Genomic DNA, 27,155 nt, shown 5'->3' with positions numbered 1-27,155 from the left:
CCACTTCCTCGAGGGCCTCCTCATGGTTCTGGCTGCCCCAGGGCCACATCACAGGACGAACTCTGAGGCTGAGAGGGCAGCCCACCAGGCCACCTGCACCCAACCAGAACCTCAGGGAGGATGAACCAACCAGACAGTTCAGAGGAACGGGTGAGTGGGGGGATGGAGGCTGTACCCATGGGCACATGGGCAGGGCAGGCCCGGGGGTGCATCGAGAGATGGCACGGAGGATGGGACAGCGCGGAGGGCAGGGCAGCCCCTACCTCTCCAGAGCACATTCAAGGGCAGGACTCTGGGATGTCCACACAGTGGGGTATGGGAGCCCCGAGCGGGGCATGAGCCACACGGGGGTAGGACATCTTCCTCTCAGTGCCTCAGTGTCCTCACTGGGAGATGAAGATAGAGCTATAGGGAGAAATGGCAAGGTCGAGGCCCCACGAATCCCCTTCTCAGCTGTCGCCATAGCTAGGGGAAGAGGAGGAATACCATTCTTGATATTGGTATCATTGCTAAAGAACCACTTCCATGTCCCTGGTGTCTGGGTGCCTGAGGGTCTCACTAAAATCACACAGGGAACTCCACTTGCATGTGCAGTTCTGGAGGCGCAGGTCCATGGCTCTCCAGAACCTTCAAGGGCTGAGTGTTCCAATAGGCTCGGATCACGTCATCTGCAAACCTGGGCCAGTGGACCCCAGGAGGAGACGCCACACCTGCCGGAGCCCAGGGGCAGGCCATGGGGAAGTGACTGGATGGGCAGCTCAACACTAGGACCCTGGAACCCAGATGGCCGCCAGCTACCTCAGCCCCGAACCACAGCTGGCCCGCCAGGTTGTCGTGCCGGATCTCCTCGGGGAACTTGACACAGAAATCCCGGGGGGCGCGGTCCTGCGGAATGCACTCGTCCATGATCTGGTTGATGATGTTTAACACATTATCCTGAAACAGAAGTGGAGAAAGTGCAGTAACTGCCACATCCAGCTGGGTTGTGTGTCCTGCTGGAAAGCACGCAGACCGCTGTGGTCAGGGCCACAGCAGTGACTCAGAAAACACCCATGTGTGATGTGTAGCTGAGAGCAGGGAGCTCCCACATCCATGCCCCAGGCCCCCTCCTCAGGCAGGGCGAGCCCAGGGTGTTCTCCAGGATTCCACACTGGCAGGCTGCTCTCTGGCCCTGTGCAGCTGGTGGCTCTGGGGGATGTGCCCAGCATGGGGTGCATTTCACATGGTGCTCACCACAGCACAAGCCTGTTACCTAGGAAGACGTGCCTTTCCCTCCTGAGGCTCCCTGCAGGCTCAGTACCAGGACTGCCCCTGAGCACCTCTCTGCACACCTGTGCAGGTTCTCCTTGGTCAGAGTTAGAGAAATAGAACTGCTAGGCTGACAGACACAAGCAAAATTCCATTCTTGCTGCTACATTTCTGTGTTGCTTTTGTTCCTGTGGCAGCCTGAACGTCCTAGGTGTGCGCAAATGCTGCCAGGCACTGAGGTCACAAAGGGACACTACCTGAAGTCAGCCTTCCCAAGCCTACCCAGAGGGGCCGTAAGGCATGTCCCTAGAGTAGAGTTAAGGCCCCTGTGTGAGGGGCAAGGCCTCTCTCTGCCCCAGTGATGGCCAGAGCTGTGGGAATCTGATGGGCTCTCAGCAAGCTGGGGACCCAGCAAAGCCATCGTCCTCTCTGAACTTCTGTTTTCTCCTGGTTGAGTGAGGAGATCCATCAGGGCCAGGCACTACCAGGCCATGCTCTTCCTGTCACCTCTGGAACCAGCAGACAAGGAACAGCATGTACGATCAGCCAGCACCAAGGAGACAGGACTCCACACTGTGCAACCTGGGGCAGGCCATGTGGCTTCTCAATGCCCCAGACCCCACCTGCGAAATGGAGACCAAGACCCTGGGGCTGCCTCAAGGCCTGTGAGCTAACGTGTGTGGGACTGGTATCTCTGCACAGCACCTTTTGTTTTAAGGTCCTTCAAAGTCATTTAACTTTACTTCTTGTGCTCACAACACAGGGCACAACAGACTCATGCATATGAGAAAACAAGCCCATTTTACTGCATCTTAGATTACATCCCATTCTTCCCTTAAAGGTGTCCTGTTCTTTTCTTGATGATATTATATTAGATAGCATTAAGAAAGAAAAGAAACAATTGTCCTGTTCTTTAAGCATCTAACACACGTTCCATAGAATTCCATGAACATTAAAGTTTAATTTTTTCCTTTAACTTTTTAAGCATGAAATCATTAATGCACATTCATCACAGGAAATCTGGAGCCAACAGGAGGGCACAAGTGTCCTGATGAAACTACCTGGCAGGCTGGTGTATTTCCCACCCCCACCCCCCGGGCCTTTTCTGGGCAGAGCTGAGCTCACCCGGTGTGCTCGATGTCATGTTCCGCTGCCACCACTTGCAGCTGGAACACGTCATCATCAGTCTTCACCAGCCCAGCACCTGTGGACAGCTCTGTCCCCTGCAGCACATGGACTTCCTCCTCCGGGTCCTGCCGGCCATGTGCAATGTCTCATCCCCACCACCAGAAAGACTGCAGCCACCACCGTGTGCAAGATGTTCCAAATCAGGGTGATTCCCTCAGGATCCACTGACGTCTAGGAAGGGAATTACCAGTCAGGAGTGTGAACTGTGCCCTGGGCCCTGATTACATGCTGCCACATGCTACCCTCGGTGGCAACCTCAACATCCCTCCCTTTTGCCCTCTGAGGCTTGAGTTCATTTTTCAAAAGTGGGGAAACAGACCTTTCTGACCAAGACATCTGTGCACCAAACTCTAAAGTCTGCCGTGTAAGGAAAAAGCCCGGACTTCAAAACACAAAAACAAAATAGACTCAACCAACACCAAGGGGTACGACTGCCACTCCTTTCCAGGAGGTTCTGGGGTGGGAAGATCCCTTCTCAGGGTTCCATAAATTAGTGAACAAATAGTGGCAAGATCACAACAGTAAGGCTCATCAGCACCAGCCACGTTCAAGAGTCAGGGCTCAGCAGAAGCCTGGCTGGTCAGTTGTGCAGTGGCCAGCACAGCACAGGGCCTCACTGCCCAACTGCCTGGCCACAAGATCCAGGCACTGATGAGTCCCCATGCCTGGAACTGCGCCTGACACCCTGCACCTCCGCAGACATTGGCGGAGGCTTCTGATTCCAGCCAAGAGGAGAGGCAGGAGCCGAGTATGCCCCACTCCAAACAGCATCATCACCAGGGAGCCCCGCCACCAGACACTGCACCAGTAAGGGCAGCAGTCCTGGGAGGCAGGAGGGGCAGCAGGAGAGGACAGAGCATAAGATGTGGAAATGACAGACCCCAAAATAGTGTGGCCTGAGAAGAGGACAGAGAAAGAAGGCAACACCTTGCTAACAAAGATTCTTCCCAATGATTCCTCCCCAGGGACGGGGCAACCCAGAGAGGAAGCCAGCATCACCCAGGGACAGGACAACCCAGGGAGGAAGCCAGCAGCACCCAGGGACAGGGCAACCCAGGGAGGAAGCCAGGATTACCCAGGGATGGGACAGTATCTGGGAGGAAGCCAGGATTACCCAGGGATGGGACAGTATCTGGGAGGAAGCCAGGATTACCCAGGTACAGGGCAACCCAGGGAGGAAGCCAGCAGCACCCAGGGACAGGGCAACCCAGGGAGGAAGCCAGCAGCACCCAGGGACAGGACAACCCAGGGAGGAAGCCAGCAGCACCCAGGGACAGGACAACCCAGGGAGGAAGCCAGCAGCACCCAGGGACAGGGCAACCCAGGGAGGAAGCCAGCAGCACCCAGGGACAGGGCAACCCAGGGAGGAAGCCAGCAGCACCCAGGGACGGGACAACCCAGGGAGGAAGCCAGCAGCACCCAGGGACAGGGCAACCCAGGGAGGAAGCCAGCAGCACCCAGGGACAGGACAACCCAGGGAGGAAGCCAGCAGCACCCAGGGACAGGGCAACCCAGGGAGGAAGCCAGCAGCACCCAGGGACGGGACAACCCAGGGAGGAAGCCAGCAGCACCCAGGGACGGGACAACCCAGGGAGGAAGCCAGCAGCACCCAGGGACGGGACAACCCAGGGAGGAAGCCAGGATTACCCAGGGATGGGACAGTATCTGGGAGGAAGCCAGGATTACCCAGGGACAGGGCAACCCAGGGAGGAAGCCAGCAGCACCCAGGGACAGGACAACCCAGGGAGGAAGCCAGCAGCACCCAGGGACAGGGCAACCCAGGGAGGAAGCCAGCAGCACCCAGGGACAGGGCAACCCTAGGAAAGAGATGTCCATCAAGCCTACAAACGGCAGTCTCTGGGAGGAAGCCAAAGCACTGACCCTTCTCCAAATAAGTCCTTTCCCCCTGACAACACAATGGGACCCTGAAGAGGAAGAGGTTAGCACTGAACGCTGAACCTAGACCCTTCATTCTTCTACCAGTAAAAACAAATTTCAAATTCTCACAAACCTGTTTCCTGAGTGCCCAAACTGACACACTCTATCAATAATTAAGTCACCTCTCAGTGTAACACATGGAAGTACACACTCCCCCTTTGGCCAGGGGCTCATTTTCCACCAGGAAAGTGGGTCCGCCAGACGCATGATTTCATTGCTGAATAAAGGCTGTGCTGATCCGTGAAGTTTGTGCCCGACTTGGTCATTTTATGCTAACACAGAGCAACAGAAGAGGGACTTCACTCAGAGAGAAGCCTGTGGTCCTCAGTAGAGACCTGGCAGCACAGGGACAGAGAGAAGCCTCCACAGGAGGAGACAGAGCAGGTGCAGGTGCCACCCTGCCAGAGTGGGATGTCTGCCAGGGCCCGCCCGATGCACAGAAGTCGACCCTCAATGCAGCACTGATTAATACCTCAGAACAAGATCCAAAGAAAGAAGTGGTTTCCAAGAAAATGAACATCACAGACAATGCTCAGGAATACTTACAGGAATGCAGCAGTTATCATTCCCCAGCAAAGTAAAACCCGCAAAGTCAGGCATCCAAGAAAAAGTGACCAGGTTTGCAACCAATTAAGAAAAATAAGAGCCATGATGGAAAGGAGAAGCAAATAGTTAAAATCAACCCAGACCTGACAAAGATAAGAGAATTAGCCATCGGGACACTAAGGCAGTGGTCATAACCAGTTTCTATGTGTTCAAAAACTTTAGAGAGACGATGAAGAAATTAAAAGCACCCAAACACTGACCTCCTGGAGATGAAATGACAAGGTCTGAGAGGAAAAGACACTGGGTGAGGTGAACTTCAGATCAGGCACTTTAGAAAGAAAGAGCAGTGAATCCAAAGACACAGCCAGGGAAACATCCAGATGCATCAGAGAAAAGTGGTCACAGTAACTGACATGGAAGACATCACCAGTGATCTCAGCAGGTCGAGCAGCCTGAGACTCGAGCCCCAGCAGGACACAGAGTGGGGTGGGAAAAAACACTTGAAGGAGCAATGGCCAAGATTCCAAGTAACGAGAGCTACAAACCCATGGATTCAAGAGGCCCAAGCAGCTGAAGCACAAGACACAAGAAGAAACGTACAAGGAACGGCATCATCAAATGGTCGGTGCCAGCACAAAGGGAAAGCCTTAAAGGTAACAACAAAATGGCCCATCACAAAAGAAGGCAAACAGGAAGTGGCAGTGGACTTGTCAGAGGGCAGAGGAGGGATGTCCTGGAAAACTGGAGGGAGAACTGCCAACGCAGACTCCCAGCCCACAGAAGGCCTTCAGGGACCAAGGCGGAGTTCACTCAAGAGCTGTGAGAGTTCAGGGGCAGCAGGCAGACCTGCGTAATGGGAAACCCCAAAAGACATCCTCTGGAGAAAAGAAATGGTCAAAAGGAAACAGCTTCCACAAAGAAACGGAGGCCCCAGACAGCACACAGAGACTTCCTGACTGTTCAATTTCTTTTCTTTTTTTTTTTTTTGGTACCAGGGATTGAACCCAGGGATGCTCTCCCACTGAGTCACATCCCCAGCACCCTCCCCCCTTTTTTTAAAATTTTGAGATAGGGTCTTGCTAAGTCATCAGCTGCTGAAGCTGGCTTTGAACCTGGGATGCTTCTGCCTCAGCCTCCTGAGCTGCTGGAATCATAGGCCTGTGCCACTATGTCCAGCACTGTTTAATTTCCTATCAGAAAAAAAAAAAAAAAAAAAAAGACTGTCTAAACAAAAGCAGTGGTAATGCGTTGGGCCTACAGGGTGTAAAAGCAAAATGGATGGCCCAGCACACAGCCCAGGAGGAAGACAGGGAGCCGGGGGCAATGAGGTCCTCCACCTAGGGAAGCAGCACCATGTCATAGGGAGGCATCCGCAGTTATGGCACTTACTAAGTGACCCAAAGCCACTGCTAAACAACAAGAAGACAAGCTGGTCAACAGGCCAACAGGGGAGACCAAGCAGAATCCAAAACCAGATAGAATGCAATGAAATTTACAAAAGCAATCAGGAAGTCAAGGATCCCAGAAGGAAGAAAAAGGAGAAAGGGGACAGAGAACAGGTCATATTCAACAATGACCTAAAGGTCCAAGAAAGTGAGCCCCAGCAACAGGCTGTCTACGACTCTCACATGCAGGGACACAGACAGTTACAGGCCAACAGGGAGAGAGATGCACCAGGTGTCACCTACCAAGAGAGGGCTGGAGGGGCTACAGCAGCCTCAAGCAGGTCTCAGAGCAAAGACACACCAGGCTGGAGCCACCTTCTGCATGAAGGGGCCGGAGCACAGGGAGCACACACCCCCTCACACTTGCGAACCTTTAGCAGAGCTCAGCTGCACAAAGTGAGGGCAGACAAACCCCTGATTGTGGTTGGCAAGTCCAGTGCCCCTCCCCTAACTTGTTAGGACACAGAAAGAAAGGGACAATCATCAAGGACATGTTAAATTTTAACAACGTTATTAACCAACTAGTCATGGCTGGAACACTCCATCCATGGCAGAATACTCATGCTTCTCCATAGGGAACAATACTGGAAAAGACCAAATTCCAGGTCATGAAAAAGCCTTGTTAAGTTCAAAAAGAATTCAAGTCATGCAAAATACATACTCCAGGCTAAATGTAGAGGCACATGTCAAATCCCAGTTCTTCAGGAGGCTGAGGCAGGAGGGTCACAAGTGCAGCAATGTAGCAAGGCCCTGCCTCAAAATAAAAAAAACAAAAAGGGCTCGGGATGCAACTCAGTGGGAGAGCACCCCTGGTTCAATCCCACTACTGTTTAAAAAAAAAAAAAAGTAGTACACAATCTGATCACAGAAGAATTAAAAATCAACAACAGAAAGATCTCTTTATATTTGGAAATTAAACAACACACTTCTCAATAATTCATGGGCTGAAGAAGAAATCAAAGAGTAAATTAGAGAGTATTTTGAAGAAATTGAAGTAAAAATACAACATATCAAGATTTATAGAATGCCACTCAGGCCATAGTCAGAGATTTCAACACTAAATTCCTGCACTGGAAAGAGCAAGGTCTGCCTTTTCTGACCTTGGCTTCCACCTCAAGAAACTGAGAAGAGAAGAGTAAATGGACCCCAAAAACAAACAGAAGAAAGTGACAGAAATTAGGGCACAAACATGATAAGGGGAAAACAATGGACAAAGTCGAGGAAGCCCCAATGGCTCAACTGAGAAGATCAGAAAGATTGGCAGAATTCCCCAACAGAGTTCAGAGGGACCCCGAGAAGACTGGCTCGCCAACAAGCGACAGGACAAGAGCAGACGCCACATGGACCCTGCAGGAACCAAAAGGAATCATCATGAGCAAGTTCTGTCAACAGATTCAACAACTGAAAGATGCTGTCAAACTCTTCAAGAAAAAACAAAACACCTGGAAAACCCCTGTATCTGTTCAATGAATTGTAGTACAAAATCTTCCCATAGGAAAAAACTCCAGGTGCAGATGGATTCACAGGAGTCTACCAGATGTTGAAGAAGAACCTGTGATTCTGCACACACTCATCCAACAGTGGAAGATCTGGGAAGATCTCCAGCTCCTTCTGTGAGCCCAGCACTATCGTGATGCCTGAACCACACAGACTGCACACCTATGTCCGTCACAGTACAGACCGAGAAATGGTGGATGGAGGGCTCGGCTCAGAGGCAGAGCACCTGGCATCCACAAGGTCCTGCATTCGATCCCCAGACTGCGAAAATGGAAAAGAAAAATCTTTTAAAAACTCTTAGGAAACTGAACTTGACAATTCATGAAAAGGAAAATGTAACATGAACAAGTGGGTTTATCCCAGGAATTCAGGGGTAATTTGTTTTCAACATTTGAAAATCAACCAGAGTGTGCTTCCGCTCCTCCTGGATGAAGAAAGAACCTTTGGGACAGGGCCCTGGCGCCCATAACATTTTCTGCTCTCAAAGTGATTCTGATATTCCATGAGGACTGAGAACCAAGGACACAATCTAAATTGCATTTTCTTAGTAGCACGTCTGACCTCTTCTATTTTATTTCTGCTTTTTGTTTTTTAATCAAACCCAGAGCTTTGAACATACTAGGCAAAAGATCTAGCATTGAGTTACACACCCAGCACTTCTGTATTTTATTTTATCTTATCTTTCTTATTCATTCATTGATTCATTCATTCATTTTCTGCAGTGCTAGGTACTGGAATTGAACCCAGGGACATTTTACCACTGAGTTACATCTCCAGCATTTAAGTTGCTGAGGCTGGCCTCAAGCTTACTGTAGCCTCCCAAGTCACTGAATTACAGGTGTGCACCACCACACCCAGCATCCTTCTGTATTTTTTTTTTTAAATCTTTTCGGGGCTGAAGTTGTAGCTCAGTGGTAGAGTGCTTGCCTTGCATGTGTGAGGCACTGGGTTCGATCCTCAGCACCACATAAAAATAAATAAGTACAAAAAGTAAAGATATTATATAAAAGAAAAAAACTATTTTCACCAAGACCAAGGCCAAATTCTCTTCTCTCTTTGGCACATTTGTGAGGCCCTGGTGATTCCACTGTCTTCTTTCTCCTGAGGAACAAGAATGAGCAGTCTTCTCTGGTGCCCTGATCCACCACGACAACAAACCACCAGCAAGTGATCACTTGCTTTCTGTTTACTGCATGTGACTGTGACTGAGGCACCTCGCCTGTGGGTTTAGTATTCTAACTTGGGAAATAAGAGAACTGGACTGGACGACTCCAAAATTTCTTTAAGTGCTAGATCATTTTCACTCTAGAAATAGCCATGGTGAGAAGCCTGAATCTGCACATGAGCATGGCATTTGGACTTTGGTAGGTTTGGCATAGCTCGCTGCTATTCCTGTGGAGCCATGATCATCACACACAAGAAAGGATGAACAAAACAAGGCACATTTTAAAGACAAATTGAACTTTAAGTCAGTCATCCAACTGCTCCTTTTGCACCAGCACTATTGAGTGCTGTACTGGGACAGATCAGTGGGTGTGGCAGACGCAGCCCTGTCCTCACAGTCCCGCACGCCACTGTTGGGTGAGGAGTGAATAATAATGAAAACAGCCCATATTTATTAAGTAAAAAAAAAAAAAAAAAGTCAAGGTAATTTGCCATATTAAAAGACATGATAATCTCAATAGGCAGAGAAAGTACTTGGAAAACATTCAACATGCATTCCTGATGGAACCCCCCACCCCATCCCCGGCCCAGGGCCAGGCACAGAGAAGACTCCTGGCCTGTGAAGGGATCCAGAAAACACGACGGCCACCCTTACGCTTCACAGGTGTGTGCTCCCCGAGATGAGGTGGAGGAGAGGCCTGTGCTACCTCGGCCGCTGCAGTGCCGGGACTGCCAGCAAGGCAAAGCGCACGCCACAGCGCAGGGCCTCCACCAGGAAGAGAAGCAGCACAGGCATACGCATTTTCAGAAAGCACAGTCATCTACACAAGAACTCTAATGGTAACCACAACAACAGTGAAAAAGAAAAAAGAAACCGCCAGAACCAACAAGCAAATTTAAAGTGATATTATGAAGTACACATCTGAAAGGCAGTCGCTGTAGCATGCATGTATAATCCCAGCGGGAGGCTGAGGCAGGAGCACCGTGTGAGCAGGAGAGTTTGAGGCCAGCTTGGGCAACAGTGAGACTCTGTCTCAATAAATAAATAAATTAGATACACACGTGTGTGTCATGTGTGCATCCACATATGAGATATGTGTATGTTCAAATAATGCAGTTTTCCAATCTCCTGACACAGTTCCTAAAATCCCAGGACTCTGGAGTGGTGCCACATGCTGATGAGATGACTGCCGACCGGACATCCCTGGGAAGCCCCAGGATGTGCCTGCTCACTAGACAGACCAAGACAGACAGAGGCCAGACACTCAGCCTCAGCCCGACTCCGGCAGGGTGGGGGCTGAAGACAGAATTGCTCACCCATGGCCTGTGGTGGAATCAGTCACACCCTGGTAAAGAAGCCTCCAGAAAACCCCACAAGGACTGGGTTCAGAGACCCCCCAGGCTGGTGAGCTCCCCTGCATGACAGGAGGGTGGCACCTGGCTCCATGGGGGCAGGCTCCCGTGCTCAGGACCTCCCAGACCTCGCCCAGTGTCCTTCTTCATGGATGTGCAGGTGTGTCCATCATCATCAGTGAATGTAAGAGAAGCGCTTCCCTGCGCTCTGGGCACCCTGGACCTGAGGGACACCATGCCCTTTCCAGGCACTGTTGGCAGTGACCTGAACTGGCAGATGCCCAGCCAGCATCTGCTGCAGAACCTGCCAGAGAACTGCTCAGATGTGGGAAAGCCCACACGTCTGCCATCAGAAGCGCTGCATGACTGTGTGAGAGTGGACAGTAGGAAAGCTATTTGAGTTGACCCACATTCCTAGAGAAAAGTTGACATTTACAAGACCAATGTACCAGTCTGTCATGGTTTGGATGTGAGCTGTCCCCCAATAGCTCGTGTGTGAGACAATGCAGGAAGGTTCAAAGGATTGGGTTGTGAGAGTCTTAACCCAACCAGTGAATTAATCACCTGATGGAATTAATTAAGTGGTGACTGAAGTGGTGGGTGTGGCTGGAGGAGGTGGGACTGGGGTGTGGCTTTGAGTGTACATCTGTATCAGGTGAATGAAGCCCCTCTCTGTTTCCTGATGATGCGAGCTGCTTTCCTCTGCCACGCTCTCCCCCCATGATGATCAGCCTCACTGGAGCCTCGAGGAATGCAGCCAGCCTTCTATGGACTGAGACCTCTGAAACCCTGAGCCTTCAAATAAACTTTTCCTCCTCTACAATTGTTCCGGTCTGGTCCTTTACTCACAGCAGCAAAAAAGCTAAGACATAGTCCATGTATTTCTAGCAATCAAAAACTGAATACCCCAAGATGGCGGACTAGAGGGAGGCGGTGTTCCTTGTCGCTCCGAAACTCCGGTTTCAAACAGAGGATATCTATTTCTTGATTGCTCACTGTCAGGTGCCTATCATCCGCCATTTGCCTGTCTCTTCCCTGTCCATCGCCTGCCTTTCACCTAGCCATCACCCACCACCCGAGGTTCACCTCCCAATCATCCGACAGCTGCCAGCAGACTGACCGCAGACCGCCATGGAGCGCCAGCTGCCTGCTGTTGCCTAGAAGTTCTCTGTCACAGTACCTGCAGGTTTGATTACACATGACTGCCGCCATTATGAGACAACAGCCGGGCCCTGAGGACCCCTGGCCAGACTGACTGAGCCCTGTCTCCAGGATCCCTCAGCCCGACCGATCACTCCCTGCCGCTGGGGCCCTCACATCGACTGACTGCTCCCTGCCACCAGGACCCCCAGACCACCTGACTGTGCCCTATCACCAGGACCCCAGACCAAGTGATTGCACCTGGCCTCTGGGATCCCGCAACTGCACCAAACACACCCGACCTCCAGGATCCCTGCTGGACCAACCACACCCGCGTCCAGGACCCCCAGCCGGCCACGTCCACACCCTGAGCTGCAGCTCCCCATTTGCCAACACATTTGGAAGCCAGAGCAGCCATCTTGGATAATCCTGGAAGCTGTAGCTTCGATCTTTAGGTGGGGCAAATCCCATCCTGAGACGCCTGCTGGAGACTGGAAACTCATTGTCAGGTACCTCTCATGCATCAGGCTACTGAAGACTGGGAGGTTTCATTACTATATGACTGTTATACTCTAGATTTTCTTTTTTCTCCTTATTGAACAATTCTAAATTTTTATTTCTTTACTTTTCTTGCTCTCTTTTCCTTTTGTTTACCTGTTCCCTCAGAGTCTCTTTCTCCCTTTTTTGCATGCTAACATCTGATTTCTTTTGATTACACTCTCACCCTTTCTATTATCTAGAACTTCTGTATATTCTTTTCTTATCCCATTAACAGCTACATCCTACATCCCTCTGCATCCTCTTTGTCCTCCATTAGAAACTGCAGACCTTATTGCAAATCTGTTTGTTATACTGAAGATAGTATTTGAACTCATTCTGTTTATTATGACAATTTTGTTATTATCCTCATAGGGGCTATTTGGTCTAGGCTTGCATAGTGTCTGAATTGGGCACTGCTAATATTGATCTCCCCTTAAAGAAAAGGTTTTGGAGACCATAGGGCCACTATAAGCCTATAGGGAGAAATCTGCAATACCCCAGATCTGCACTGCTAGAGGGGAAGGTACATGAACAACATGAAAAAACAAGGGAAGAAAATGATCCAAACAAATCTAGATTCTAAATTATTAGAATCCAAAGACAGTATGTTAGAAGAAATGTCAGAAAAGGACTTCAGATTATACATGATTAAGATGATTCACGAAGCAAAGGATGAGATAAGAGAGCAAATGCAGGCAATGAATGATAATACCAATAAGCTGAAAGAGCAACTGCAAGAAGCAAAAGATCATTTCATCAAAGAGACAGAGATTCTCAAAAAAACCAAACGGAAATCCTTGAAATGAAGGAAACAATAAACCAAATTAAAAAAAACCCAATGGAAAGCATCACCAAAAGACTAGACCACTTGGAAGAAAGAACCTCAGACAATGAAGACAAAATATTGAATCTTGAAAATAAAGTTGCCCAAACAGAGAAGATGGTAAGAAATCATAAACAGAATCTCCAAGAACTATGGGACATCATAAAAAGACCAAATTTAAGAATTATTGGGATTGAGGAAGGCACAGAGATACAAACCAAAGGAATGAACAGCCTATTCAATGAAATAATATCAGAAAATTTCCCAAACCTGAAGAATGAAATGGAAAATCAAATACAAGAGGCTTACAGAACACCAAATGCACAAAATCACAACAGATCCACACCAAGGCACATTATAATGAAAATGCCTAACATTCAAAATAAAGATAGGATTTTGAAGGCCGCGAGAGAAAAGCATCAGATTACATATAGGGGAAAACCAATAAGGATAGCAGCAGACTTCTCAGCCCAGGCTCTAAAAGCTAGAAGGGCCTGGAACAACATATTTCAAGCTCTGAAAGAACATGTTTGCCAACCTATACCCAGTAAAACTAACCTTCAGATTTGAAGATGAAATAAAATCCTTCCATGATAAAAAAAAGTTAAAAGAATTTACAAATAGAAAGCTTGGGCTACAGAACGTTCTCAACAAAATATTCCATGAGGAGGAAATGAAAAACAACAATGGAGGTCAGCAAAGGGAGGAACTACCTTAGAGAAAAAGCACTCAAGGGAGAAACCAAGCTAAGTTAAAAACCAAAAATAAGCCCAAATAACTGGGAATACAAATCATATCTCAATAATAACCCTGAATGTTTATGGCCTAAACTCATCAATCAAAAGACATAGACTGGCAGAATGGATTAAAAAGAAAGACCCAACAATATGCTGCCTGCAAGAGACTCATCTCATAGAAAAACACTTCCACAGACTAAAGGTGAAAGGACGGGAAAAAACCTACCACGCACATGGACTCAGTAAAAAAGCAGGGGTTTCCATCCTTACATCAGATAAAGTGGACTTCAAGCCAAAGTTAGTCAGAAGGGATAAAGAAGGACATTTCATACTGCTTAAGAGAACCATAAATCAGGAAGACATAACGAGAGTAAATATGTATGCCCCAAACAATGGTGCATCCCTGTACATCAAACAAATCCTTCTCAATTTCAGGAATCAAATAGACCACAACACAATAATTCTGGGCGACTTTAACGCACTGCTGTCACCACTAGATACATCTTACAAACAAACACCAAACAAAGAAACCATAGAACTCAATAACACAATCAATAACCTAGACTTAATAGACATATATAGAATATTCCATCCATCAATGAGCGGATTCACTTTCTTCTCAGCAGAACATGGAACTTTCTCGAAAATAGACCATATGTTATGCCACAAAGCAACCCTTAGGAAATGCAAAAAAATAGAGATACTGCCTTGTGTTCTATCAGATCATAATGGACTGAGAGTAGAAATCAATGACAAAATAAAAAACAGAAATTACTCCAACACCTGGAGACTAAATAATATGCTATTGAATGAAACATGGATAACAGAAAACATCAGGGAGGAGATAAAAAAATTCTTAGAGGTCAATGAGAACGATGATACAAGGACACCATGAAAGCAGTACTAAGAGGAAAATTCATTGCATGGAGCACATGCCAGAAAAGAATGAAATGTCAACAACTAAATCACCTTACATTACAGCTCAAAACCCTAGAAAAAGAAGAACAGAATAATAGCAAAAGTAGTAGAAGACAGGAAATAATTAAAATCAGAGCGGAAATCAATGAAATTGAAACAAAAGAAAATTCAAAAAATTGACAAAACAAAAGGTTGGTTCTTTGAGAAAATAAACAAAATAGACAAACCCTTAGCCACACTAATAAAGAGAAGGAGAGAGAAGACTCAATTACTAAAATTCATGATGAAACAGGAAATACCACAACAGAACATAATGAGAAGCTACTTTGAAAATCTGTATTCCAACAAAACAGAAACTACCAAAGACATAGACAAATTTCTAGAGACATATGCTTCTCTGAACCTGAACCAGGAGGACATACACAATTTAAACAGATCAATATCAAGCAATGAAATAGAAGAAGCCATTAAAAAACCTACCATCCAAGAAAAGCCCAGGACCAGATGGATTCTCAGCCGAGTTCTACAAGACCTTCAAAGAATATCTCATTCCAATACTTCTCAAAGTATTCCAGGAAATAGAAAAGGAGGGAACCCTACCAAACTTATTCTATGAAGCTAATATCACCCTCATACCCAAACCAGGAAAAGACACATCAAGGAAAGAAAATTTTAGACCAATATCCTTGATGAATATAGATGCAAAGATCCTTAACAAAATATTGGCAAACTGTAATCAAAAGCATATTAAGAAAATCGTGCACCACGATCAAGTGGGGTTCATCCCTGGAATGCAAGGATGGTTTAACATCCATAAATCAATAAACGTAATCCATCATGTCAATAGACTTAAGGATAAGAATCATATGGTTATTTCAATTGAGGCAGAAAAAGCGTTCGACAAAATACAACACCCCTTCATGCTCAAAACACTACAAAAATAGGGATAGCAGGAACATGCCTGAACATTGTAAAGGCTATTTATGCTAAGCCCATGGTCAAAATCATTCTTAATGGAGAAAAACTGAAAGCATTCCTTTTAAAAATGGGAACAATGGGCTGGGGAGATAGCTCAGCTGGTAGAGTGCTTGCCTCGCAAGCACAAGGCCCTGAGTTCGATCCCCAGTACTGCAAATAAATAAATAAATAAATAGATAGATAAATAAATAAATAAAAAACAGGAACAAGACAGGGATGTCCTCTTTCATTACTTCTATTCAACATTGTCCTCGAAACTCTAGCCAGAGCAATTAGGCAGACTAAAGAAATTAAAGGGATACAAATAGGAAAAGAGGAACTTAAGCTGTCACTATTTGTGGATGACATGATTCTATATTTAGAGGATCCAAAAGACTCCTCCAGAAAACTTCTAGACCTCATCAATGAATTCAGCAAAATAGCAGGCTATAAAATCAACACGCATAAATCTAAAGCATTTTTATACATAAACGATGAAACATCTGAAAGGGAAATGAGGAAAACAACTCCATTTGCAATAGCCTCAAAAAAAAAATAAAATACTTGGGAATCAATCTAACCAAAGAAGTAAAAGATCTCTACAATGAAAACTACAAAACATTGAAGAAAGAAATTGAGGAAGACCTTAGAAGATGGAAAGATCTCCCATGTTCTTGGATAGGCAGAATTAATATTGTCAAAATGGCAATATTAATTATTGTATTACCGTAAGTGCTATACAGATTCAATGTAATTCCAATTAAAATCCCAATGACGTACCTTACAGAAATAGAGCAAGCAATCACGAAATTCATCTGGAAGAATAAGAAACTCAGAATAGCTAAAGCAATCCTTAGCAGAAAGAATGAAACACAATAACAGAACTTCGACTATACTACAAAGCAATAGTAACAAAAATGGCATGGTATTGGCACCAAAATAGGTAGATCAATGGTACAGAATAGAGGACATGGACACAAACCCAAATAAATACAATTTTCTCATATTAGACAAAGTTGCCAAAAATATGCGATGGAAAAAAGATAGCCTCTTCAACAAATGGGAAAACTGGAAATCCATATGCAACAGAATGAAACTAAACCCCTATCTCTCACCCTGCACAAAAATCAACTCACAATGGATCAAGGACCTTGAAATCAGACCAGAGACCCTGCATCTTATAGAAGGAAAAGTAGGTCCAAATCTTCAACTTGTTGGCTTAGGATCAGACTTCCTTAACAGGACTCCCATAGCACAAGAAATAAAAGCATGAATCAATAATTGGGATAGATTCAAACTAAATAGCTTTCTCTCAGCAAAGGAAACTATCAGCAATGCGAAGAGAGAGGCTACAGAGTGGGAGAAAATCTTTGCCACTCATACTTCAGATAGAGCACTAATTTCCAGAATATATAAAGAACTCAAAAAACTCTACACCAAGAATACAAATAACCCAATCAACAAATGGGCTAACGATATGAACAGACACTTCACAGAAGATCTATAAGCAATCAACAAACATATGAAAAAATGTTCACCATCTTTAGTAATAAGAAAAATGCAAATCAAAACTACACTAAGATTCCATCTCACCCCAATTAGAATGGCGATTATCAAGAATACAAGCAACAATAGGTGTTGGAGAGGATGTGGGGAAAAGGTACACTCATACATTGCTGGTGGGGTTGCAAATTAGTGCAGCCACCCTAGAAAGCAGTGTGGAGATTCCTTAGAAAACTTGGAATGGACTCACCATTTGACCCAGCTATCCCACTCCTCGGCCTATACCCAAAGGACTTAAAATCAGCATACTACAGAGATACAGCCAATGTTCATAGCTGCTCAATTCACAATAGCAAGATTGTGGAAGCAACCTAGATGTCCTTCAATTGATGAACGGATAAAGAAACTGTGGCATATATATGCAATGGAATATTACTCAGCTATAAAGACTAATAAAATTATGGCATTTGCAAGCAAATGGATGAAATTGGAGAATATCATGCTAAGTGAGATAAGCCAATCTCAACAAACCAAAGGACGAATGATCTCGCTGATAAGCGGATGATGACACATAATGGGGGGTGGGAGTGGGGGCAAGAATGGAGGAAGGAGGGACTGTATAGATGGAAAAGAGGGGTGAGAGGGGTGGGGGGAAGGAAAAAATAACAGAATGAATCAAACACCATTGCCCTATGTAAATGTATGATTACGCAAATGGTATGTTGTTACTCCATGTACAAACAGAAACAACACGTATCCCATTTGTTTACAATAAAAATAAATTTAAAAAAAAACTGAATACCATTTAGGACACTGTGGAAAGACAGGAAGCACCAGGTTAACTGGCAAGATCCATGTGGTGTGGACCTTGAAAACCAGGAAGCAGCTCAGAGGTGTAGGCAGCTCAGTGGCAGTGGCCACCTGGGCATGCAGGGGCTGAAGCTGTGAGATGTCCGGGGAGCAGAGGGTGCCCTGGATGTACACCTGCGTCTGGGAGGGAGGAGGTTGAGAGGTTCATGCAGGGGTGGTCAGCACAGATGGCATGGCCACAGAGGGCAGAGGAGGAGGCCAAAGGCTATGCTACAACCAGCCTAAGTGGCTGGGGAGCAGGGCAGGCCACAAAAGAGCTGAAGGAGAAGTGACCAAAGGGTAGGAAGAGAGTCAGGGACACAGGGTCCTGGAGCCAAGCGGAGGAAGAAGGCCGAGGAAAAAGTGACCCTTGAAGGGGACAGTGCCGAGGGTCTGGGCAACCTCCCCTTCCTCAGGATTCCTACACAGATGCCAGAGACAAGAAACGAATGCGTGTGCTGGTGTCGATCTGGACCTGGGATCTTCCCTTTGGGTCCTCACAGAGAACCCTCAGCATGACGCGCCTTGGCTCAGCACCCAGGAGGGGCCACCATCTCCTGTGCCACCTCTCCGGCTCACTTAGAACAACACAGTGCCATCAGCACCACCAACTGCTCGACACAAGGCACCCAGCTCAAAGGGAACGGCCATCCCCAAGTTCCTCCTAGGCAGGCCACAGGGCCTCAGCCTCTCTGAGCATCTCTCCTCGGTGAAGTCTCCCTCTGCAGGTAGCTCCCTGGTTTCTAACTGGAGCTCCTGGGAGCAGGGAGACTGGCCTGGAGGAGCCCAGGACATCCAGGGGAACATCTGAATAGAGGTGGTGGGTGGCGACTGTTGCTGGCTGGTTCACAGCCTCAAGAACCAAAAGGAAAAAAGCTGCGCTAGTCACAGACAAGGCCCTCACGCTGGAGCAGGCCAAGTGGACAAAGAACAGGAAGGAAAAAGTGACCCCTCAATCAATGGTGCAGCTCCTCTGCAGGCCCAGAGCCAGCCTGGGGTGTGGCCAGCCGGGTCACTTTGCAGGGACCACACAGTAGAACCCAGGACCACAGTCACACAGTGGTGCTCTGTGCCTGTCATGTGGGCACATATCAGCCCCACCCCCCGGGTCCTCAGACCCAGGAAGATCTCATGGCAAAAGAGACACAGTTCCCAAACTTCACAACAGATCCTGGTGGTCACGGGGTGTCTCATACTCTGGAAAGAAAATGTGGTCGGCGGAGACATTCTTAGCAGCAGCTGCCGGTGCCATCTCTGAACTATGCAGCAGCAGTGTGAGTCGGCAGCAAGCGGCGGGTGCAGCCCGATGGCCCTGGCGCCCCGACTCTGCACGCTCACCAGGAGCAGGCTCACCACCCCAGGCCAACCACTCCCCAGCTCAGGCCCCTGCTGCTCCTCCCCCGACCTCCGCTCTCCCCAGCGGTCAGGAGCAGTTGCCCTCTACCGCACACCATGCTGCCCAAACCCAGCTCTGGTTCCCCTGCAGCCCCAGGGTCAACAAAGAACGTCCCTGCACAATGTAAGCAGGTGACAAAGCCTCAGTCTTTCCAAGGACAGCCCGCACCATCCCTCACCACCCCGGCTGCTCACCTGGCAGGAGCGGAACTGGCTGACCAGCAGTGTGCACCGCTGGGGGTCCTTCCGCCCATCCAGGCTGTCCAGCTCAGCAGCCACCTGGTTCAGCTCCTCGTCAGCATAGTAGAACTGGGCCAGCAGCTGTGGGTCTGACCGCTGCAGGGGAAAGAGATGCCAGGAAAGTGAGTGGACAGTTGGTCGCTGGAGAGGCCACAGTAGCTGGTGGGCTGTCCCCAGGCCACAGCCGAGAGCCTGACCACTGCCAGAGCAGACTCCCAGTCGGGTGCCTTCTGTGCTGAGCAGTAGCTAGCTCTCACATCAGATTCCCACACACGAAGCTCTAGGGACAACCAGAGATAGGGAGCAGGCCACCTGGGCTCGGGGGCTCTGCCTGGGGCTGGGCCTACTTAGAGGGCAGCCTGAGGCTGTGGGGTCCAGACTCTGCCCCAGACCCCAGATCCTCATCAGAGCTACGGCCAAGGGGCTCTGGGAAGCGAGCAGATGATGAAACGGTTCCCAGAAAGTTCAAATGATTAAGACGTCACTGAGGGAAGTAGCCAGAGCAAGACAATGGCTCTCTCCACCGAGAAGCAGTGATGGTGCCTGACGCTGCCGCTCCCTGCTCTCCAGAAACCCCTCAGCCCTCTCAACGCCATTTCCACAAGGCAAGGACCCGCCAGTTCTCCTGGTAGGAGAGCTCGGCTCAGTGGCCCTCCCACCACACTCACGGGGTTCTGGGTCTGGCAAGCAGCACACCTGTCCTTCAGCACCAAGCAAAGCTGCCCTGTCCTGCCTCTGCACTGCAGCTCCCGATGCCCAAGTGGCTATGCCCTGGACAGAAAGGGATGAAGCCCCCAAACTGTGAAAGAGTAGAGACCCCCTTATAAAAAGAAAAAGGTAGAGACCCTCTGATATAAAACAAATACATCTAGTTAAGATTGAGCAAACCTAAATGGGTGCAAATAAAATCATTAAATTGTGCGGACTGTGGTGAATACAAGGACAGTACCTGAGATAAAATAATGTGGCCACGCATTAAGGACATTATGACCATTTCTGTGAAGCAACCCATCTCTTCAGAGGCCCCAGAAGCTGCTGGTTTCAGACATGGGTAGTCTGAAAGCTCGCCCTGCTCACCCGCCAGGTGCAGCCTGAAGTAGATAAGCTGAGCTGGCTGCTACACTCCTTGGGGAAAAAGGGAAAAGGGCCTACTGTCAGCCTGCCAGGATGTTCTTATGGTCTGCACTCTGAACAGGAGCTTGCCGATGTCACTCCCCACTGCTGCCCCACTTGGACTAGTGGTCCTGACATGCCAGTTTGTTTTCTTTTTCTTTTTTTTTTCTCTCTTTTCCCCAAATAAACTTTTTTCCTACTTAGTTTCTGGTGGTCTCACTCTGCATTGATGACCAAACCCCACAACAAACGTGACTCTGTAAAAGGCATTCTTCACGACCAGATGAAGACACAGGGACACGAACACAGCCACACACAAGTCCACATCTGCTGGTGATGTCACGCCCGAGTGCATGCACACGCGCAGCACAAAGCAACACTGGACTCACGCCGCTCCAAGAACCAGCACTGCGGTGCTGTCGGTTCACCAGACACAAGGCCACCTCTGGCACCCGTGCCTTTCCACCCCTCCCAGCAGGGCCTGCCCCTGCCCCTGCCCCAGCCAGGCTCTTCCTTTGCTGCAGGGCAAGAGAAGTATCAGTGGCAAGTGGCAGTGGCAAGGCCACTGTGCCTGGCACCCAGCTCAGGGCAGTAACCCAGGTCACCAGGACCACCACTTTCTTGGCCCCAAGAGGTGGGCAAGGGAAGGAGAAGACAGCAGGGCTTAGTGGGGCAGTCCCCAGCAGTCACCTCCACCTCCCTGTGGCTGAGCCTCTCAGTCCAGATGCCCCTGGCTGGCAAACAGGCCTCCCTGAGTGTTCCTGCAGCCCGGCTGCTGGCTGCAAGACGCCCTCGGGCCTAGCACTGAATTTAGGGCCCTGGTTAATGACAACTACTGTGCATGAGGGCACGCATGTGCATGTGCATGAGTGTGTGTGAGTGCTCATGGGCATCTGCGCGTGGCTGTGACTGTGCCATGCACTAGTGTGTGCACACAAGCACACTCAGGTGCACTGTGTAAGTGTGCATCTGCCTGCATTAGGAAGGCAAGCATGTGCATGTGTGATCGGGTACACGTGTGCTCAGTCTGGGTGGAGGACCTTGAATGGGGAGGTGAAGTTGACTGGTGCCCCAGCTCTGAGGCCAAGGCCACCCTGCACCATCTCCTGCTGGGCCCTGAGGGGCTGCAGTCCATTCTGCAGCCTCCTTGGAGTCTGTGGTAGATGCTGGGGTGGGAAGGCCATCAACTCTTTTTTTTTTTTTTTGTACTGGGGATTAAACTCAGGGGCACTCAATCACTGAGCCACATCCCCAGCCCTATTTTGTATTTTATTTGGAAACAGGGTCTCACTGAGTTGCTTAGCACCTCATTTTTGCCAAGGATGGCTTTGAACTTGTGATCCTCCTGATTCAGCCTCCCAAGCAGCTGGAATTACAGGCATGAACCACACGCCGGGCAAAAGCCATCATCAACTCTTGCTCCCAACCACCCCTGGCCTGGAATTCTCTCTGTGCCTAGAGGGCCCAACAGGTAGTTGGTGGGGCACCGGGGGAAGACCCAAGAGTGGTGGGGCCTGAGGAGAACAAGAATGGGCATGGACACCCTGAGGAGAGACCCAGGAAAGACCAGAGCGCCCAGCACAGCAGAACCCGCCTGGGACCCAGTCCAGCCCTACAGTTGCCCACGCGCTGTCCCGCTGAGAAAGTAGGACCATGCCCATGCTCTGATGAAAGGAGGCCCAGGCCGGGAGCTGGGCAGTGCCATCACAGGGCAGTGCTGGGACCCAGCCCTGGGCATGGAGCACAGATAGACAATCACAGCACCAGCTCCAACTCCACCCCTTTTGGTGGGATGCTTCCATCCCTCCATCCCTGCTGAGGCTCCCCAGCACTCCAGTGCCAGACAGAGAAGTGCCCCTCAGTGAAGGGGCTCCCACCAGGCTGACCACACACTTGCAGGTGGGAAAAACCCATGCAGTGTCGCACGGACCAAGGATCTGGCCCGGTGTCGGTAACATCACCAAAGGCAGCTGTACCCACCAGCCTCCAAGTCCAGGATCGCTGACCGTCAGTGCTCCTAGTGATCAGCAGCCTCACAAGTCAAAGTCCTGCTGACTGGCTCTCCCAGCAGTGGCTTGCAGTTGGCCAGGGCTGAGCCTGTTTGGCCTGTCCACTGTGACCCATGGCCCATCCTACCCCAAGATAGGGTGGGCTTGTCTCAACCCAGTCCACACGGCTTGGTTGACCCCCTTGCCTTCCCATCCCACCCCACAAAGCTGCCCACTGGAAGAGAGTGTCACCAAGTGCCCAGTGTTCAGGAGACTGGGCTTGTGCTGTGATGCTCTGGGAGTCGCAGGAAAACACAAAGATCCTGAAGACTCGCAGCAGCCACGCCCCCTCCAGAGCACCAGCCTCAATCCGCAGGGTCTGGCCTCCCCCACACCCCGCATGGGGCCATCACTAGCTGGCCTTCCAGGTAGTGTGCACCCCAGTAACGCTGCTTCAAGTGACAACCCAAGGGCGCTTGCAGAGCTGCCACCCACCTAAGGGAACCCAGCCTGCTCTGCAAGCCTGTGTCCCAGTACTAAGGAAATAGGCGCACAGTCACCAGCACGCATGCCCCAGAGACAAGCAAACTGTGCCTTTGGAGTTCTACACTAAACAAAGGGCCGGGGAAGGCCTCTTACCAGGGTGGGGAGGGGCTGCTCAACCTTCCAGACAGAAACTCAGAGAACAGTACACTCTACATCATACCCCAGGGCAGGTCCACACACACTCGCACACACATGTGCACACACACATGCACACGTAGAAGAAGCAGTTCCCTCAAACACAGCACTGAGCCTCACTGAGTGGGACACTCTCCACCGGATCCTGCTTTGTTCTTCCATGGCATGTCTGGCCATGACCCACTATTTTGATTTCATGATTGACAACAGTTGGAAGATGCTGGCTTGACCACTGGCCAGCAGGTGAGCTGCTCCCCTTGCACAGCCTGCATCTTACGTCCACAACTCATCCAGTGAACCACACACACGCCCATGAACAAGGAGGATGTCAGCAAAGGGAAACTGGGTCACTAGGGCCCTAGCAGAGCCCACCTGTTATGGCTTGGAGCTGAGGTGTCCCCCACAGCTCCTGCTAACGCGGGAATGTTCAGAGGTGAGGCAACTGGGCGGTTCATCCTAGTTTAATGGCTGGGTGGTAACTGTAGACAGGCAGGTTGTGGCTGGAGGGGTGGGTCACGGGGTGTGTCCTGGTGCCTCTTCCCTGCAGTCCCTTCCCTTGCTCTCTGTTCCCACCATGAGCTGAGCAGCTTTCCTCCACTGCACTCTTCCACCATGATGCTCCACCCCACCCCAGGCCCAGAGCAAAGGAGTCAGCCTGCCATGGACTGAGTGTTTGAAACCATGAGCCCAAAATAAATTTCTCCTCCTCTAAGTTATTTGTGTCAGGTATTTTGGTCACTGCAATGAAAAATCCGACTCACATTCCACACAGTCGGCTCACTAGACAAGGGAGTCCCTGAGTCCTCAAGTGACCATAGGGGGACTGTGCAGTCAGAAGGGTGGCCGTCACCCCCAAGGCCGCGTCCTGCAGCACTGTGCTGACATCAGATCACTAGTATTCTCCACGCCCTGTGGCCTCCAACTCACTTTCAAAAGCCAGTTTGGCGGCTCCTCTGTTCATGCCAGTTGGGGACACAGCTCTGGGTAGGGTGGGAGAGACCCCTGCTGCAACACACTACAGCACTGGCCCATCCGTCCCCCGTTCAGACACAGTAACCTAACGTGAGGGGCTCCTGCAGGGGTGACTGCATGACAAATGCTAGCAGGTGGCTGCGGTGGCACTCTCAAGGCCACGGCAGGCCCCTGGCCTGTCGCTACAAAGACCCACGCAGGAGATCCCTCTAGGAACCCTAGTGGACGCTAAAACCCAAATCCCAAACAGTTGCTGCTAAGGCCACTCCAGCCTCCCTGGGAGACCCTGAGGACCAGTCCAGCCTGAGCCCTCCTTGGCCCTGGGCAGCAGAGCAGTGAAACTACCCCCAGCAAACGTAGACAAACAAAACGGCCTTCGAGGAGTGGGGTACAGCTCAGAGGTAGAGCTCCTGCCTATTGAGTCCCTGGGTTCCCCAGAATCACCAAAAAAGAAAGGCAAACATAAAACAACTGTTGAGGCCACTCAAAGTTCTCTGCAGAGGAAAACAGCTAGGGTGTCTGGGACCATGGAATGCACAGCTCCAGTGGGGAAGGAGCATCCCAAACAAGGTGTCCAGAGCCAACCCCCGTCACACAGCATAGACTTGCAAATGTCCCCATGACCATGGTGACAGCGACTCCCAACTTCGCCTCATGCCTCCCTGATGGGCTCCAGCGGGCAGGAGATACTGTTGCTTGCATTGCTGCGTATGGACCCTTTGGTTTTACCTGGCTTTGATGTCCATAAATCAAAGCCCCTAAACCAGGAAGGTGATGCACTGACTGTGAGCAAAAAGAAAGGCCTGTTCTTGTGTGTGCACACGTACCCCCACACACCCACACCCACACCCATACACACACACACACACACACACTGAGCAGAAGGAATTAAGAACATTCAGTGGAAAAAAAATTCTAAAATACAAAAGGCCTGTGCTATTTTAAAATGTCAGTTATATACTGAGCTGCCTGCTCTCCAGCCCCCTCAGGACTGGTATTTCAGACAGAAGAATCCAAAGTGCGTCTTCCAGCAGTGCCACTGGGCTGCAGCGGGAAGGGTCTCTATCGTGAGTCAGTCACGCACCTCACGCCTCAGCACTGGGAAACCTCCAGGCAGGGGTCCCAGGAAGTGAATTAGCACAACTGATGAGATTCAGCTTGTCCTGATCAACAGAATCCAGAAGACAGGGAGATAGTGTCAGGTGCTAATTTCTATTTCTAAGTAGGCGGAGCTCCCTGGTCCTGCAGGTGGGCTGCCCCACAGGGAGGCAGGGTTTGGCCATGTGGGAAAGGCCAGAGCCACCCCGACTCAGCAGCAGTTCAGCACTGAGTTGTAAATGTTTTCATGTCTGTAAGTAAAATGTTCAAAATGAAGGGGACCAACTGATTAAAAAAAAAACTATAAAATCTGTGAAATAAACATTGCAAAATAATAAATTAGAACCCAGTAGGAATGCCTTTTAAATCATGGCATGTCAATACCATCTCAAGAGAAACTCTTAGCAGTGGAAGTTTTTACTGTTAAAAGCAGACAAAAACAAGATTCATGGAGAAAGCGGCCAGTGAAGGCTCGGGAGCCAGCACCCTCAGGAGAGGCAGAGGAAGAGCGTGATAACAGGGCGGTTTCAAGTTCAAAATACAAAGCAGGATGCACCGCTCAGCGCCCACTAGTCCAGCTGACTGAACTGTTCCCTCTTCAACAGCTGGTCCCTAACATGGGGTGTGGATGCAGGTATGAGCTCAGCCCAGCCCAGGGCCCTACTGAGCAGGTATGGGTGGAGGCTGGCAGGCTCCCAGCACCTGGGGACAGGCACAGCACCTCAGCCCTATGAGCTGCCCAGAGGGGTCAGGCCTCAGCCCTGCACAGAGCACTGCTCACCAGAGCCTTCTGCAAGGTGGTCCTGTGTGGTGCCTTCAGCTCAGGCAAGGAGACCAAAGTTCACAAAGGTAACTAACAACCTGGCTGGCATGCTGGACACTATGGAGCCAGAACTCTGCCCAGGGGTCACTCCAAGGACCCCAGGGCATCTCTGTGGGAAGAGCAGCTATAAGAGCCAGGACTGAACTCTGCTTCCCAGATATGTGAAAACTGCAGTCAGAGGACCTTAAAAGAACACGCTGTCACTCCAAGGCAGCAGCAGTACTGTCTTGGTCAAGCTCCAGGAGGCAAAGAGAACAGCCAAGGGGCAGGTGGCAGGACAGGTGGCCTGGCAGACCAAGAGCACAGCCCTGCACCCAGGTCTGCCCAGCAACGGAGTGACGCCGAGGAGGTGCACTGGGAGTCCTGCCCCCCAGCAGTTGTCCCAGGATGAAAGTTGGGCCACCCTACAAGGCCAGCTCCCTGCCACATCCTGTCCTGGTCACATCCCCATGAGTTTGCCTGTCTGATTTCTGAAGATCCCCAGAGACAGTGGCCACACAAGGACTTCAGCTGGACCTGGGCTAGAGAGCTCTGGGGAGGGCTGGGTGCACAAGAGGCCCTGGCCTTTCAGGGACCAGTTTTCCATTAAAGCCTTGGACTCTGTGCTCCAGGGCCAGACACCCAAGAGCACTTCGAGAAGTCAAGAACAGCTCTGGAGACATCTGATTTCCAAGGCTCCCTGCCAGCCAGCTGATCCTCAGCCCCAGCACAGGAGAAGCTGCCCAACCGTCAGGTCCCCAGGCCAGGACTGCTCACCACCTCCAAACACTGACTTGGGTTCTCCTGCAGGTGCCCACAACACACCTGATCCTCTGAGGTCTGGTGTCCGTGAGCAGCAATGCCCACTGCCCAAGGTAGGCCTTCACAGCAGGATGCCCCAGGGCAGTCAGGGCGAGGCCTTGCTGACCTGGCAGCACCATCAGCCACCCCCAGGCTGAGTTGAAGCCCCAGACAGGCAGCTGCTCCTGCCGTCACACGGGCAGCCCCGCTGTCCATCAG

At 49.8% G+C, this 27,155-nt stretch overlaps 1 protein-coding gene across 4 annotated transcripts in view; it reads right to left on the bottom strand.

Moving 5' to 3' along the window:
* Nucleotides 1-27,155, bottom strand: part of Zfyve28 (zinc finger FYVE-type containing 28) — a 114,728-nt gene that overhangs the window by 46,914 nt on the left and 40,659 nt on the right. For 3 of the 4 annotated variants that reach the window (XM_047567151.1, XM_047567153.1, XM_047567154.1), the window contains exons 2-3: nt 19,437-19,577; nt 799-936 (exon numbers count right to left, since the gene is read on the bottom strand). In XM_047567151.1, the coding sequence (XP_047423107.1) occupies nt 799-936; nt 19,437-19,577 (279 nt within the window). Of the gene's footprint in view, nt 1-798; nt 937-2,452; nt 2,608-19,436; nt 19,578-27,155 lie in introns of those variants that run through there. The other variant, XM_047567152.1, reaches the window with a different exon arrangement.

This window comes from Sciurus carolinensis, chromosome 10, assembly GCF_902686445.1.
Source record: "Sciurus carolinensis chromosome 10, mSciCar1.2, whole genome shotgun sequence".
Lineage (NCBI taxonomy): Eukaryota > Metazoa > Chordata > Mammalia > Rodentia > Sciuridae > Sciurus > Sciurus carolinensis.
Note: the sequence above shows the minus strand (reverse complement) of the source record. Positions and strands in the feature narration are given on the sequence as shown.